The following is a 17703-nucleotide window of genomic DNA, read 5'->3' as shown; positions in this document are numbered from 1 at the left end:
GCCGCCGCTGCCCACCAATAAATTGGATTGATTTTCAGAAAGATAATGTTTCTGACACAAAATCCCAAAGCAAACGTGAGCATCCTTAGTCCGGTTGCTCTATATTAGAATGCATGACAGTGAATCAATTACCCACACAATATTCTAAGAATTTTAAACAATATGGCAGTGTGACTTGCACTCAGGAAGGATTACAAGCTGCTTCCAAAATTAAATAAGTATGCGAATATTTTTGCTAGAGTCAACAATCTTTGGTAAAGTGAATACATGTATTCTTGTAGTCTTTAGGCTCTACGCGTACCTTAGAAATCATAATATACACATGAATATAGTTATGGGCACATTAACAATCGTCTGAAATAATATATTTAAATTACATGCGTGTTCACTTGAAATAAACAATTACTTATCAACATAGGGGTATGTTTCCACTAAATTTTATCCTCTCTGCAGAGTTTACAAGGTGTTATTCTGTGATAGTTGTACTTATGTCGTTTGTCTTCTTGTTGATATGCAATACTCTACGTTATTTTAGTTGATTCCTGCAACCACTGCCACGCCCAATTTCTCTACTCTCGGATTGTCAGAGAATGTCTTCGAAGTGCAAGAGCCATACGATCAAATGCAGATTGACTATCAAGGCACTACAAAAGGATTGGGTGTATATGAAACTAATACAGGCAGTCGCATGGCTAAACGTAAGCATATACAATCTGACGTCAGAGTAACTGATAAGATGACTCATTCTGGCAAAAAGCCATTTAAGTGTGACCAATGTAATTACTCCTGTATAAGATCTACTATACTGAAACAACACAAAATGACTCATTCTGGTGAAAAGCCATTTCAATGTGACCAATGCAATTACTCTTGTATCCAATCTAATAATATGAAAATGCACAAGATGACTCATTCGGGTGAAAAGCCTTTTAAATGTGACCAGTGCGATTACTCATCTATTACATCTGGTCTCATGAAACTGCACAAAATGACCCATTCTGGTGAAAAGCCATTTAAATGTGACCATTGCGACTACTCATGTATTACATCTAATACCATGAAATTGCACAAAATCACTCATTCTGGTGAAAAGCCAATTAAATGTGACCAATGTAATTACTCTTGTACATCATCTTGTGCTTTGAAAATCCACAAAATGACTCATTCTGGTGAAAAGCCATTTAAATGTGACCAATGTAATTACTCTTGTATCCAATCTAATAATATGAAAATGCACAAAATGACTCATTCTGGTGAAAAGCCTTTTAAATGTGACCAGTGCAAGTACTCATCTACTACATCTGTTCACTTGAAAATGCACAAAATGACTCATTCGGGTGAAAAGCCATTTAAATGTGACCAATGTAATTACTCCTCTAAAACACCTACAGATCTTAAAATACACAAAATGACTCACTCTGGTGAAAAGCCATTTAAATGTGACCAATGTAATTATTCATCTAAAACATCGATTAAATTGAAATTACACAAAATGAGCCATACTGGTGAAAAACCATTTAAATGTGACCAGTGTAATCATTCATCGCAAACAGCGAGGCATATGAGATTACACAAAATGACTCATAGTGGTGAAAAACCATTTAAATGTGATCAATGTGAATACTCGTGTATATTATCTGGTAACATGAAAAATCACAAAATGACTCATTCTGGTGAAAAGCCATTTAAATGTGACGAATGCAATTACTCTTGTATAACATCTGGTGCTATGAAAATACACAAAATGACTCATTCTGGTGAAAAGCCATTTAAATGTGACCAATGTAATTACTCTTGTATAAGGAATAGTGATATTAAAAAACACAAAATGACTCATTCTGGTGAAAAGCCATTTAATTGTGACCAGTGTAATTACTCATGTATCCAATCACGTTATATGAAAACACATAAAATGACTCATTCTGGCGAAAAGCCAATTAAACGTGCCCAATGTGACTAATTTAAATGATCAAGAAGCATGAAATTACACAAAATGACTCATTCCGGTGAAAAGTCATTTAAATATGTCCAATGTAAACACCCATGTACAACATTTAGTAAGTTAAACGTACACAAAATGACTTATACTGATTCCCTTTATTTGTAATCTTTGTGATTACTATTGTATATAATCAAGTTATATGAAGATTCACAAAATGCCTCACTGGCAAAAAGCTATTTAAGTGTGATATTTTTGATTACACTTGTATACAGTCTAGTAGCTTAAAATTACATGAATTGACTCATTCTGGTGAAAGGCTATTCAAATGTGCCCAATATGATTACTCATGTATAACTTCAAGTAGCATGACAATCTACAAAGTTACGCATTTTGGTACAAAGCCTAGTACCGTATCATAGATAAGATTACTCCTGTATACAGTCAAGTAGCTTGAAATTACATAAAATGACTTATTCTGGCGAAAGGCTGTTCAATTGTATTCAGTGCGATTACTCATGTACAACATCAAGTAGCCTGAAAATACATAAAATGACTCTGGAAAAAAGCTTTTTAAACATATTCATGTATAGCATCGTGTACCATAAAAATACATAAAATTACGCATTCTGTCAAAAGCCGTGATATATGTCAATATTCGTGTACACGGTCCAATAGCTGCTTAAAATTAAACAAAATGACTCAATCTGTGAACAACTATTTAAGTGTGATCAATTTAATTACTCGTGTATAATATCTGGCAATATGAAAAACCACAGAATGACGTATTAAAGCCTTTCCATACCTCTCTGTTAGACGTCGGCTAAATAGGCAGGTGTCTTGCTTTGTGGCTACGTGCTAGATGACATATCCTAGTGGATGAAAGCACACTAATATGTCGCAATGGCCTCGCTACGTGATTTGAATTACCTCGTGAGTCTCCCGGCGAACAAACGTGTTGGTTATTTTTATTGTGTTACCTAGTGATTATGCCATTGTCTATGGATTTTGCAATATGGTGGATGTTTCTTCAGTATGACAAACATCAAACATCGTATATTTTAAAGTTATGAATAATGACGCATGGGATGAATAATTGACAGTATGCACCCAAGTTTGAATTTGCTACTTTCGAAATTTTAAACTTAAATTTCTCTATGAAAAGTAGCTTTCTAGTTAGTTATGAGAGTGACATATCGTTGTTGACTTGAGCGCACACAAATATCAAATGCATTTGTACCTAAGCACGTAGCCTGCAATGTGGCAGTAATGTTTTTAGTAGACAAGCATAGCATCTAGCTCAGGACTAACCAAGCACCTGCCTATGTGGCTGAAGCCTTAGTTTTTCTTGGTTGAGATGCAGTCCAGCTGAAAGAAATATATTCTTTAAATGTACTTTATTAAAAACAGCTGGTTAGTGAACTATATCAAGATGTGAATTTTTGTTTATTTTTTAAATAATCATGTTTATATTGCTAATGTAGTGCTTGAAACTTTGGTTAAGTATTTTAAGTAAGTAATTTTTCAAATGTGAGATACCTTTATCAATGTAATATAATATTATAAGCGACATGTATACTTTCTTCACTGAACCAACCAGCCTCTTGTCATGTTGAGAGTGAAGAGGCGACGTTTGGCTCGGCCACGTGCTTCAGATGCCAGAAGAGAACCCCAATCTGAATTGCGTGTTCTTCAAGCCATTCGGATTCCAGCGTCGTGGAAGACAGTTAAATACTATATAGTGTCTACGAGATGTTGGTATGACATGGAAGAAGACAGGCAAGCCTCAGGAGTTCTTGGTGGCGCAGTGTGATGTCCATATGCCCCAATTAAGGGCCGTGTATAGCCGAAGAAGTTACGTGATTTCTGTCACACGTTATGCACAGGTACTTGAATACAATAATAAAAAATCTTTTATTATTGAGAAAGTCGCTGTCGTAATCATCGCTTGTTATATTACCTACTAATATAAGGTTTGTGTTTTTTTGACATGTGCACTATGCGATTTACATGTAACCTGGTTTTGTTACGCTTTCGTATAAATGACAATTAGTTCATAATAAAATAGAGTATATAGGTATTTTATTAACGGTACTGATCTCTCATCAATCTCATCAAACTCGACTTATCGTATGAACAGATTTGTTGTTCATTGTATCTCAAATATCACTTATGAGAGTTATGAGTTAAAATATAATACATTACCGTATGGTACGCTACTTATTTTGCGTGTGTCGACACTTACCTGTCACTTATTCCAACTACTTATATAGGTACCTACGGAAATGTAAACACCGCGTATACGACAAGTCCGAACTTGCAGCGATATATATCACCGAAGTTGAGCTGCCGTCTACTTTTATGTCAAGTGTCTGACACATTATTCGTTGGTACCTAGTTTGACAGTTGGTGAAGTTGATATTATTTCGGAAACAGTATGCAATAAATTATTATCCATGATGAGTGATAAAAAGAAGTGGTTAAAGGCAGATATTGACGAGTTAATTGATCGATATTATTTAACATATATAATTTTGAAAAACACTTTCTGAGAGAATATATTATTATAACCAATAGAAAAAATCTTTTTTTGAAAAAGAAGAGGGTAAGTCGACCCGACGGGTAATCGAACCCCGTATCTCCCAGGTTTACGCCCTATCCATTGCATTACTACTATGCTACGAGGTGACATACTAATTGCGACAAATCTTAACTATTGGTCAATTTTAATACCTACTCATCAGTGCTCTTCCAAATCAAGCTACTAAAATTGACCAGTAGTTAAAATTAGTCGCAATTAGTATGTCACCTCTTAGCATATTGGTAATGCAACGGATAGGGCGTAAACCTGGGAGATACGGAGTTCGATTCCCCGTCGGGTTGACTTGCTTCCTTTTTTCCAAAAAAAGATTTTTTCAATAGATTATAATATAATCTCAGAAAGTGTTTTTCAAAATTATATTTGTTCAATAATCAGAATGATATATTCTTAAATCTTGTGAATTATTCGTTGAATAAAAGAAATAATTAATTAGATATTTTTTAATATTATTAGACTTCACGGTAAAAGTGCATTATTCGGAACGGCCCTCAAAAATGAACTTTTTAAAAAGTAACTATTATAAATACTAGATATATGGATAGAATGACATTTTGGCGCTTTATAAATATACTCAATTCATAAGGAATTCACGTAGAAATATAGTTTCTCCAAATGGACTCATCAAAATGATTGATTTTTGAGGGTCGTTCCAAATAGTGCACTTGTATTGACTTCATATTTAGAGTTAATTTAAGTGGGTAGGTAGGTTAACTATCATTATATCGATAGGTTAGTTTTTTTTTATATTTTATATGTAGTAATATCTATAGTATTTTATATTGCCAAGATAACTCTCCTTAAGAACTGACAAAATATTCCCAAAATTCTTCTCGTACATCTTTTGCATTCAAGGAATAATTAATTATTACTCCCTTGCTGTTCTAGAGGTAATAGGTTATGTTTTAATTCCTCATTTCGCACAACTTCCATTTTCTATTTCATCTGTTTCGATATTCTCTTTATCAAAAAATATCGATAAGAGAATACAACTGTTTTTGAGAAGTATACGAAATAAGTGTCCGAATACGTTACAATGCCATTTATGTAAACACCGCATATATTTATTCAAAATGTTGACATTGAATAAAGTGTAGAGACTATTTCAACGATAAGTATACAAGAATTTTATGTCAGGTCCATGCAGGAGTAAACAGTAAGTAAAATTTTATGTCAGACACATAAAATAAGTATAACGGTATAAGTGTCAGATGTAAACGTACCATCAGCAACTTCATATGAATTTAAATTTGAGGAGGTTTTTTATATCCTTTGGAGAAACCTATTAGATATCTCAATAGTTTATTGGTTAATATAACTATAATGTGTACTTGTATCGATTAATTTTAGAACTTTTCTCACTTATTTTGTTTCACTCTAGTGTCATTATTGTTAACCTACCTATTTAAAATTCTCCGTGTAATTCTAAATGTAACAAAATATGTAACCGTAACTTTGCGTGCAAGAAAAATGATGCATTAATTATAAATATATACCTAATAAAAAAAAAAACTTCATATTACATTATTTCAATGATGTGCCTACAATATTATCGACTGTGTTTAGGAAAAAGGGCGTAACCCTCGATTTTTCGAAAAGTGCTTTTATTAGATATTAACAATGTGTTCAACTAAATACACGTTCTATAAAAAGGAAGTAAGCCGCAAATGCCGAATTATTATCTAAATTCAGGTTTTAATTGAGATTAATTAATTTTTAATTTATGGAAAAACTCATTTATCCGCAATTTTAATGATTTTTCTGTAATAACTTCTTTAATTATTATTAGATCAAAAATATATTACACCAAATCATCAATCATCATGCACCCAATGTCTGTGGCTATTTTTTAAAAAATATTAAACTAAAAACTCTCAAAAAACGTTTTTTGCCTCTCCTGTAAAATTTGTTCAGTGAGGGTTACGTCCTTTTTCCTAAACACTGTCGTTATCTTTATTTTTCATATATGGTTGAGTTTTTAAGTAGACTGTAGTTATTTTGTGGAAGATGAGGAGGTCGGATCTAGAGGTGGGGGCGATGGAACAGAATGCCAGACACTGACCTTTGTGATGCTGTTTGATGGCTCCGTGGTCTGGTTTCAACTGTCACTCGGGCGGTATTGTTGTTTTGGGTCACCCTGTTCGTACACTCCCATACTTTGTGACACAGTTTTATGGATTATATGTGAGGGTGTATGAATGATGATGATAGATTATGAATGAGTCAATCACCTAAGCGAAGGAAAGCAATTAGAAGTCTACACGCGTCCGCTGTCAAGATGCAACTGAATGTATCTTTGCAATTACCGGTATTCTTTTGACCCGTAATTGCTTATTGATTGTCTGGTGACAATAACACTGGGAATTAAGAGGTGCGGAAATAAAGGAATGGAATGGGAATATAAATGGCCCAACCAATATCTTTTCGTACTTTCTTCTCTTATCTCTACTTCTGTCAAATATCGTCTCAGCATACACATAAGCTCTATCCCAATACACTACATTTTGAGGCAGGGTTTTAAATGTATAAATGTCCTACGAAAATGAAACATTTTATACTTGCAATAGTGTAAGTTGCAACCTTCAAAAACACCTATATTAAATGAGCATCAGCACATAAGCCGAGAGCAGTTGTCCGAATGAAGGACAAGCTTAGAATGATGTATTATTGACACGTGTTGTAAGTTTATCCCATATTCTTCCATACTAGAGATCGGTTGCCTGTTACTCCACACCCGTTAGGTATTTCAATTCCTATTAATTATGTGTTGCCTGTGAGTTAACAACAATATATTCTATTATTCATATTTTTAAACACGTGACCAATGACATAGCGATATTATAAACCATATAATGATATTATAGCAAATGTCACATCACACTCCTTAGGTACCTTCATATATTTTTCTCACAAAACAATATTTATTTTATTTATTTATTTAAGAAAACAAAACATTGTAGATATAACAAATCAAATCTCAAGACGTACACAACATGAGATTTACATTATAACAAATATTACTCTCACAAGAAGAAGAGAATTATAGAAAATAGTAATAACAATAAAAATAAAACAAAATCAAAACATACAATTGTAATGCAATATAATACAGAAAAAAAAATTTTTTTGAAAACAATAAAGATAAGTACGATTTTATACAGAAAAATAAAGTTTGAAAAAGAAAATGCAAAGTACATCATTGAAAATGTCTATGTCTTTCGGGATCGCATTTGAGTAGCTCAGTATCAAAGTAGGACATAAGCCATTTACAAAAATTTACAGGAGACTGTGTGGAGATGTGTGAAAAGTGTCCGTTTTTCATATAACATACCAACTTTAGACTCAAAAATCTCTATGAAAACTACCGTTTTTGATACTTTTGGGGTATTTTTTGAAAAGAGCATCACTTGCACATAATCAATTAAAACATGAATTTAGTGGGAGGTGGCGTTTGTCCCACTTTGATACCAAGGTACTCATTTACATTAATGAGCGCGTTAACATGTGAAATAAAATTATTGTCTAATTTCTTCCATGTAGTTCTAAATTCTAAACGATTAATTAAGATGCAAAATCTGTCAGAAACGCGAGATCACAAAACCAATTTTCATCACATACCTACATGTCAATAAACTTAAACAAATTTACCCAACCCGACATAACCTAACCTTTACTGTCATATTTAAGTTTGTATGTTATGTTTAAGAATATAATTTCACTTAACAAAATACGAAATCCTTACAGAAATTTACTCCCAATTTTTCGAAATGTGCTTTTATTGGGTATTAATAATGTATAAAGCTAAATACACGTTATGTTAAAACGAAGTAAGCCGCAAATGCTGATTTATTACCTAAATTCAGGTTTTAATTGAGCTTTAATTAAGTTTTAATTTAAGAAAAAAGCATTTACCCACAATTTTAATGATTTTTCTGTAATACCTTATTTAATTAATAGTAGATCAAAAAGATATTATACCAAATTATCAATCATCATGCACCCATGTCTGTGCTTATTTTTTTAATTAATATTATACCAAAATCTTTCTAAAAACGTTTTTTGCCTCTCCTGTAAAAATTGGTGTGTGGGTTACGCCCTTTTTCTTAAACACGGTCTATATTATTATTATGTGTGTAATAAGAGTTCCGGTTATCTTTCACAGAGATCAGATTGAAAAAGACATACCTATTTGGAGAATTCTCTTCGAATTGAATTTTGAACGTTATCTACAATTTATTTTGTATTTAATCTTTGATTATAACTTGCTGGTGAATTATCTAGTGATAACTATCAAAATGAATGGGAATTCATCGATATTATAGTAGGTACGACGCCATTTATGTGAGCAAATATTCCACCTGCTCCTTACAATATACTAGCTATAAAAATGGTTGTTTTAAATTAGAAACACAAATATTGAAAGTTTTGTATATATTCTACACTCCACTGGTCTTTTGTCTGCCATCGAGAGTGGAGGGCGTGAGCTACAGAAAGACTGTATCTGAGCTGGTCTACAAGACCGCATATGTGGCATGGCAGGCGAGATGGGTGGCCTCCCATAAGGGCCGCCAGACTTTTCTATACTTTCCAGATGTCTCGGTGAGACACATGATGAGGAGACTGGTGCCGACCCACTGGACTAGTCAATTCATGACTGGCCATGGAAACTTTGCGGCCAAACTGCAGGGGTTTGGTTTGGCAAGACATAGGTCGGGTTGCTCATGTGGACACGACCAGCAGGACGCAGAGCACGTCCTGTGGGACTGTCCATTTATGGGCCCCGAACGAGCGGAGTTGTTTGCCCGGGTCCGACCCCATTCGGGCCCAATAGGACACGCGGACATTGTGGCAACCGACGCCAATTTTGCGGCCTTTACTAAATTCGCAAGAGCGTACGGGGAGCGGGACACTATCGACTCTTCAAATTAAAGTCACTCTGATAGTTGCCGTATAAATTAACATCATGCATTCGCACTTCGGTGCAAGGTTGCATCACCAGTCCCGTGCGGCTCTGCTCGGAACAAAATGAGGGCTTAAATTCTTTGATCTGGCACACGTAAGGGTTATGTTAGCCGGCCGCGTATGACGTGGCTGCATATACATAACGGGGGCGGAGGTAGGAGTTTTACACACCATGGTCCTTTCTCTCAAAGAAATCGTATTCGGTACTCTCAACATAAACCTAGTTTTGGAATATTTTAATACCAATATAGGGCCCGGCTGATGTGCACCAGATAACCTGTCGCTGATATCCAGAGAAGTGTATAGGCCGAACTTCTCGACCGGTAAAAGTACGAGAAGACATAGTGACTAACACACTACTCGATGGACCCAGGACAAAGTTTGAATGTGAGATCAAGATACTGAGTCAGAATAAAAGATATTTCTCACGATTGGTGAAGGAGGCCATTGAAATACATATTAACTTTTAAAAATGTAATAGGGATGATGGGCTACGGTTAAAAAAGTCATGGCTTTTGACACCGTCAGCGATATTCAATAATCGATCTGGTAGCTCTGTTTGTCACAACTGATACAGCCCATTATACTGAGCAACGTTTTTACTCAGTTAATAGGATTCCTGGCATTCTTAGAGCGGCGTTCGAATTCATACACATCCATTACCCTTTATCATAACATATTTCTTTAGAATGGCCTCTGCAAGGAGCTTGAAACTTCGAAGAAAAAAGGTAGAACACACTGTTAAAATTTAAAATCTATAAAAACTATATGAAAAAAACCGTTATCGTCTCATTTAAGTCAACATTTTAATGTTCAGTTGTAAATTCTCCAAAAATCATACGAATGAAAACCAGCAATTCAATTGTGTCACATATATCTGTAAATTCATCAATTTTAAGAGACAAAACATACACATCCATCAATATCACTATATAACTAACTGGTCATTTAACATTGCGCCCTATATTTCCGACAATGTCCAATCCTAATAGGATCATATGAGCCTTCACAGAGTAGAGGTTTGTATTGACAGGTTTGTGTTTTACGAGAAATGGATGTCAGCCACTTGCTCAACCTATTAGGTCCATACCCTGACTCACACACAAATTGAAAACAATATGTGTACCTACTTGCCACGCCCAGGATTCGAACCTGGGACCCACAGCGTGATAGTCTAACGCTTAAGCCAGGCGGCCACCGTGGGTGTATGCCCTGGGCCCGTGGGCCATATATATTAAATTAAAAATATTACCTTGACCTATGAAAAATTGTTTCGTCATCTACCTGTTTGCAAAATCTGCTTCAGAGGGGAGGGACGTTGCGTACGTCTAAAGGGGCACGTAAACGAGCAACTTTTGACGGCAATTATGTTGCTGTGAAAAGTTCCTAAAATACTAAAATAGTAGTCTACGTTGCCGAAACTTTCCATCTATTGTAAAAATTGCGCAATTCACGCGAAGTGTCAAGATTGCGCATTTTTTTTTTGAATAGATAAAAACCCATTTGTTCTACAAAGAAATGTCTTTTGTCTATCATGTAAAATTTGCGCAATTCCAGATAAGTGTTGAGATTGCGCAAATATTGCTGTTTGTATTTATTTTTCGGGGATTTGGCCTTCGGGGTTCCGGCCATTCGGGATTTTGGCCATTCGGGATTTCGGCATTCGGGATTTCAGCCTTAGGGGTTTCGGCTTTCGGGATTTCGGCCATTCGGGATTTCGGCCTTCGGGATTTCGTCCGGCACCTACGTACAATGAATAAATGGACAAACGACATGGTATTGGAGCTTATTAATGTTGTTTATTTACGTATGGAGCTATGGAACATCGAATCCAAACTATAATGATCCTAATATGAAAAGGCTAACTACAAAGCTGCACAAACGTCAAGTTTTGACATTCTTTTAAAGTTTTTAAATACATAATTATCAATAACTAATTCCTGGTTTAAATTACTTATTGTTTCACGTTTGTTTAAAAGTAGGACCCGATCCAAATCCTTCTTTCATTTTGGATTAAGTTGTTTAGGTATGTGATTATTTTTTATATGGTGCAGAAATGTCATTGCCGGCCGTTGTTGTCACATGTAGGCACAAAATACATCAGCCTCACTTTCCCGACACTGATGACGGGTCATACATTGCCCAGCAACTGGGCAATAGTTGCATTATTTTTTTGACAATTATATTGGCAATCTGCATTTTTTGATGCTCGTTTACGGGCCCCTTAATGTAGCCGAGTCAGTCAGCACACTTTTGTCAAGCTATAAAATCACTAAATGTACCGTCAAAATATTCTACGTTACTTGTTTAGTTAGTAAAATGAATACGAAGTAAAGTTGTTCGGTGGAGCCTTAATAATTAATTAGAAATAATGTGGATACAGTGCGAAATCTTTACAGTGATAAGCGGCGGCTTGGAGAACTACATCCCCTCCTCTCCTGTTTCACTACTTGAGGTTCAAATAGACTATAATGACGATCGGGCACATATATGCTAAGAGCGTTTTAGTGTCTATGATCAAATCTATGCCATTCCGACATATTATCCATACATATTGTATGACAGCTATGACATCCTATTTACACTCTGTGACACAGGACGCCAACATAAGAAACGGATTTTTCGACATATATATGACCGATCGTCATAGAGTGTATTTGAAGCAATACAATACTTCGAAATCGAAAACCATAGACAATATACAACACGAGCGCCGTCGCCAGGTCTTATGTTAAAGTTGTTTTTATTTAATAATACGCAATTTTTTTATAGTACTTATTTCACTTTAATTAATATATTAGAAACGGTTTCGTCCGCCTCATTATGTTAAAGATTTCGCAGTCTAGTATCAACGTGCAAGTCAATTAAATTTAAATGGGTCTACCTTAAAAATGCATCATTTTGTGTATTTTTAGAGTACTAGAATTCATTTATGCGCATTTAAATGACTTCACCAGCTTGACCCCTGTTGGGTTACTTTATATCTGTAGATCGTAGATATAAGAAATTTAATATTTACCAGAATGAGTCAGTTTGTGTCTTTTCAAGTTACTTGTTGTTGTAGTTGAGAAACTACACTCATCACACTTAAACGGCTTTTCACCAGAATGAGTCATTTTGTGAATTTTCAATATGGAAGATCGAATACACGAATAAGTACACTCGTCACATTTAAAATATTTTTCGCCAGAATGAGTCATTTTGTGCTGCTTCATATTACTGGCTCCTATACATGAGTAATTACATTTTGCACAATCAAATGCCTTTTTATCTAAATGTTTCATTTTGTGTTTTTTCATATTAGTAGATAGTATGCATGCGTAACTACACTCGGCGCATTTCAATGGCTTTTCATTAGAATGACGCATTTTGTGTAATTTCATATACGAAGACTTAATGCACGAGTAATCACATTCAGTACATTTAAATGGCTTTATTCCAGAATGAGTCAATTTGTGTGCTTTAATGTAAGTAGATGTTTTACATGAGTAATTGCATTCACTACATTTAAATGGCTTTTCACCGCTGTGACTCATTTTGTGTATTTTCATGTCAGTCGATGTTAAACAAGAATGATTACATTCAGCACATTTAAATGGCTTTTCACCGGAATGGGTCAACTTGTGCCTTTTTATGTTTTTATATGATGTGCATGAGTAATTACACTCATCGCAATGAAATGGTTTTTCAACAGAATGAGTCAATTTGTGTCTTTTCATGTCACTAAACAGTAAACATGAGTGATTGCATTCATCACATTCAAACCGTCTTAAGTCAGTGTTATTTATAACATTTTTATGCAACGATTTGTGACGCTTCAGTAAGTCGAACGATGCAAAAAATTCGTAACAAAAGCACACAAAATTGTCATTGTAAAACTGAGTTTTTTCTAACTTTATAACAGGTACTAATAATTTAGGATTTGCAATGTTTAACGTATTAATATTACTATAACCGATACGACAAACGTCATCTGTATGTGTTGAACATCCATATTTTTCACCTAACTCTTGTTTAATCTCGTGTTTTTTGAGAGGTATCTCGTCGGAAGGTGTCTGTACATCCCTCAGAGAAGTCGCAATGTTCGTCAATACGGTGCTTGCAGAGTTTACCTGAAATTAGCCAGAGAATTTTACTGTAAATTTCAATGGACAGTGATAATACGAGGGTTGTCCAAGAATTAAAAACCTTTATTAAAGCATACGAAATTTTAGGTACACATCCCCACTATTTTTCGACGTCGTCTCCGTTGCGATCGACACACTTGGTGAGCCATGGTATTTGGTCGTTTATTCCCTTGTAAAACTCTGCCGAAACTGCCCTCAAAAATGTTTTCACCACTTCCTCCACGTCCTCGTCGGTCTCGAAGCGTTTTCCGGCCAAATTTTGCTTTAGGTGAAAAAAAAGATGGAAATAACTTGGCGCCAGGTCGAGGGGGGGACTATGAGCAGGATGACGAAGAACATACCATGTGAATGAGTCAAAAAGTTTCAAAAAGACTTAATCGCTTTTCACACGATTTAGTTTTCAAGATTACGTCAGCTTTACCTGTGCATAACCCAATTTTCCCCTTAAAATCGTTTGTATGGTAGACTTTCTGACGCCTGGGATTAAAATTGCGAGCACACGGACTGTCAGGTGGCGATCTTCATGAACTTTATCATTGATTTTCTTCAACAAAACGTCACCAATTGAGGACTTCCTTCCTCTCTCCTCGTCATCATGAACACATCGTTCCACCAGTCTAAAACTCAGTACAGATTCGACAGCGGAGCGTCATCTCAAACGGATGCAAAGGTCATACTGAAGCAGTTACCGAGCCGGCTGATCACTCGTTCTGGAGACGGAAGTCTACGCTACATGCCAGTGCTGCCATTTTTTGAGAAATAGCATCCGCGTCGCCAAAATGAATAAAAGTCTTTAATTCTTGGAAACCCTCTTATAACAATTATGACCGGCATTGTATAAATACTCTATTCACTGAGATGCATTCAGAATAACAATAACAGGTTTTGGTTCTTCATAATTACGTGGGGATATTGCGTCTTCAGCAAACTCGTCCTTGAAATCAACTCGTTGAGATCCAAGATGCGATTTTATATTACCCATATCCGGAATCTGAGAACGACATATCCCACCGTGAGTGTAAAACCACTGCAAATTTTTCAATTTTGAGATTAAATGTAAAACAATTGCAAAAGTCATGAACTTGATAATGTAAAAGTGAAATAACTAAAAGAACATGCAATATAATGTAGATATACACCAAATATTATGGTTTTTTTTTAGAAAGTCTATTTCTCAAAACATGCCAATGAATATATTATTATTGTTACTAATAGAACAATAAACAGAACATTAAATGGACGCATGTTGACTTTTTATGACAAATTATGTTTTGTTCTGCACGCGTCGTTTGCACAATCTTCGCGTCGCGTAGTCACGATCATTTTAGACGGTTCCCTAGCTGAAGTATAGCGTTAAGTAAGTATGTAAATACCTGAAATATTGGCCTGCGTTCCGAATATGAGCAACTGGGTTGTGTATGCCCATAATTGACTTGTGTTTCTGTTTCTTCATCGATTTCGTCCTTGAAAGTAACGTATTCATAATAAGTCTTACTTTCAATATTAACGAGGTTCGTTTCAGGGCCCTAAAAAACAAATAGTTACATAGTTTATAATAATATTATATTATAATGGAGATCGTATGATTTGATATGCAGCAATCATACCATTCAGTATTACACGGGTGACACACTTTACTACGTATGTTTTGTTGTCAAAACAAAACAGTAGACCGATATCGATTTCAGCTTTTCCTCTATCATAACTAAATCAGTAGGGTGTGTTATGATTTGTCAATTGCGACAATATCACTTGTAATATATGGATTGCATTGGTGAAAAAAAGTACAATCTACAAATCCTTACTCACTCATCGAGTCCGTCACTCGACATGGTCAAATGTCATTCCATTCGAGACCATTCTAATTTAATCGATCTATCAGTACATTTTTCCTCGCGATTATAACCTCACTCTGTCATCTTTATTATTGTATTTATTTATTTTTGTATCGATAAATAAACTCCCCCTCTCAAAAGCCAACCTACAATAACATTTTTTCTCTTCCACCTCATCTACCGCCAAAGATATAATCTGCCCGTTGTGTTTCTTCACGAAGTTTCGATTCTGCGCACTACATTAATGTACTTGTCGCTTTAACCGCAAAATATCGTAATTTTCCAGATTCATTCACAATACCCTGACACTCCGCACTTTGAGTCTAGTGATACACAAATGGCTTGTAGGTATAACTAAAGATGTTCACCTATGAGTTACTGTAAGTAATTATCAAATTCGCGTGGCTTGAGGGTCATAATTATTTGGATCGTTAGTGTCCATTTGTGTCATCCGCGCTGTCTTGTTTTGTGGACAGCCGCATTGAATGCCCAAGAATCTAGATACCTAGTTGCAGCAATTTATGAGTGCCACAGTCTTCAAGTGACCACAGGCTTTGCGTTTCGTAGAAATCCGAGAGGAGTGGTTACATGTAAATTGTACGTAACACATTTCACCGTGGCACAGTTCGCCGTGAGCTTTCTCTCGGAAAGAGATGCATGTATTGTATACGGTCTCAAATTTTATTACTTTCAATATGAACAATAATAGAATTTTATTTTCATAGCCGATTTTGACAAAATTCAAGAATGACAAAATAACCTAACCTAACAAATAATCCAGTAAATCGACTATTTTCAAAATTTGTTTGCTCCTGACTTCCTGTAAATTGTAAACCGACAAAAACCGTGTTTTATTTAGACATAAATTTTATGTCAGTACCTACATTATATAATAGGACCCAAAGAGCTTGGGCGGTCTTTAATATACGGCCATATATTTCCGATACAATATTTCACGGTGAGTGTAATACGGCGAACTGCATACGTACAAGTTTCCGAACACCGAGAGGAGTGGCCTACTTGATAAAGTTGTTCAACAGCCAATTCACCAGGTTCACTATCCTCAGTCGTGAAGTCCTGACGAGGAAGAAGAACAACTAATAGGCCATGTACCTAATATGAGTTTTTTTCTGTTTATGGGGGGGTCCGGACCACGAAAACCCCATGTGTGAGCGCCTGGGTTGGAAACCATTATTAATCGTTTCATCCTCCATGTTTTGACTAAATATCTGTCAGATGAATCGTAATTTAGCCAACTAGCGGAGTAAGGTCACATGTGATATAGACAAATATTTTTCTTAATTAAGTGCCATTATGTATAAAACTTCTAGCAAATCTAGCCTTTGAATATGTAGGTATTAATAGGTAACTTAATTTGTCGCTAGCAAATGCTGTTATTGACATTTAATCATAGTAAACACGTAGGTAGTTTGGTTTACGGAACAGATTAATCTACAAGACTACATATTGTCATTTAATTGTCAACAATCAACGAATGACGGACGAAGTTAACGTCATAATAAATCTGTAGGTACTGTAGGTAGGTACCTAATGTAAAACTCGGCCAAAGCAACTAGAGAGTGGGCGCTAGATCGTCCAAGATGGAGACAGTTTTTGAAGGAAACCAAGACCCGCCAAGGATTGTAGTGCCATAAATGAATATTGAAAAACTAACCTCGTTAATACTTGCATCATCAGCATTCTCTTGCTTAATACAAATATTGGCACCCGGAGTGTTTGGTTGCAATATTGGCACATAAAACCATTGCTTTCCTTCACCGAATTCATCTGGTTCGAGTTTTTGGTCCATTTTAATTAATTCAACCAAAATCTGTCACGAAGTGACGTGAGAACAGAGCTGTATAAATCGACATTCGCGATTATTATGCAGTGTTGCCAACTGTCGTTCACGAAAATATGGCAAAAAAAATGGTATGTATTCAGAGTAATAATACCATAGAGAAAGTGCATCAAGCCGTTTTCTCAGAATACTGGTACAATAACGTAGATACATACTCGATTAGTGCTGCCGCAAAAATTAAAAAGCTCTGGATTTATGTCTTAATACACTAATAATAATTAATTATTTATAGTTGAAATTATAATATTCGTGGTAGGTTAAAACACCCTAATAATTCCAAAATACTAGGTATTAGATTTGATAGGTAAGTAGGTATGTCAATACTTAGCTTAAAGTCAAAGTCTGTTGTTATTGTAGATATAGGTACCTAGTAAAGTCCT

The 17703-nt window shown here is 35.3% G+C and overlaps 1 protein-coding gene across 1 annotated transcript in view; it reads left to right on the top strand.

The window, feature by feature from the left end:
• The first annotated feature begins 1408 nt into the window (after positions 1-1408).
• The window catches only part of LOC147076091 (uncharacterized), a 30753-nt gene continuing 14458 nt past the window's right edge, over positions 1409-17703 (top strand). The window contains exons 1-3 of the mRNA XM_085941202.1: positions 1409-1589; positions 4995-5002; positions 7599-7615. Of these exons, the coding sequence (XP_085797328.1) occupies positions 1409-1589; positions 4995-5002; positions 7599-7615 (206 nt within the window). The remainder of the gene's footprint in view (positions 1590-4994; positions 5003-7598; positions 7616-17703) is intronic.

This window comes from Rhyacophila brunnea, unplaced genomic scaffold (assembly GCF_057557595.1).
Source record: "Rhyacophila brunnea isolate RB1 unplaced genomic scaffold, BYU_Rbru_1.0 scaffold_13, whole genome shotgun sequence".
Classification (NCBI taxonomy): domain Eukaryota; kingdom Metazoa; phylum Arthropoda; class Insecta; order Trichoptera; family Rhyacophilidae; genus Rhyacophila; species Rhyacophila brunnea.
Note: the sequence above shows the minus strand (reverse complement) of the source record. Positions and strands in the feature narration are given on the sequence as shown.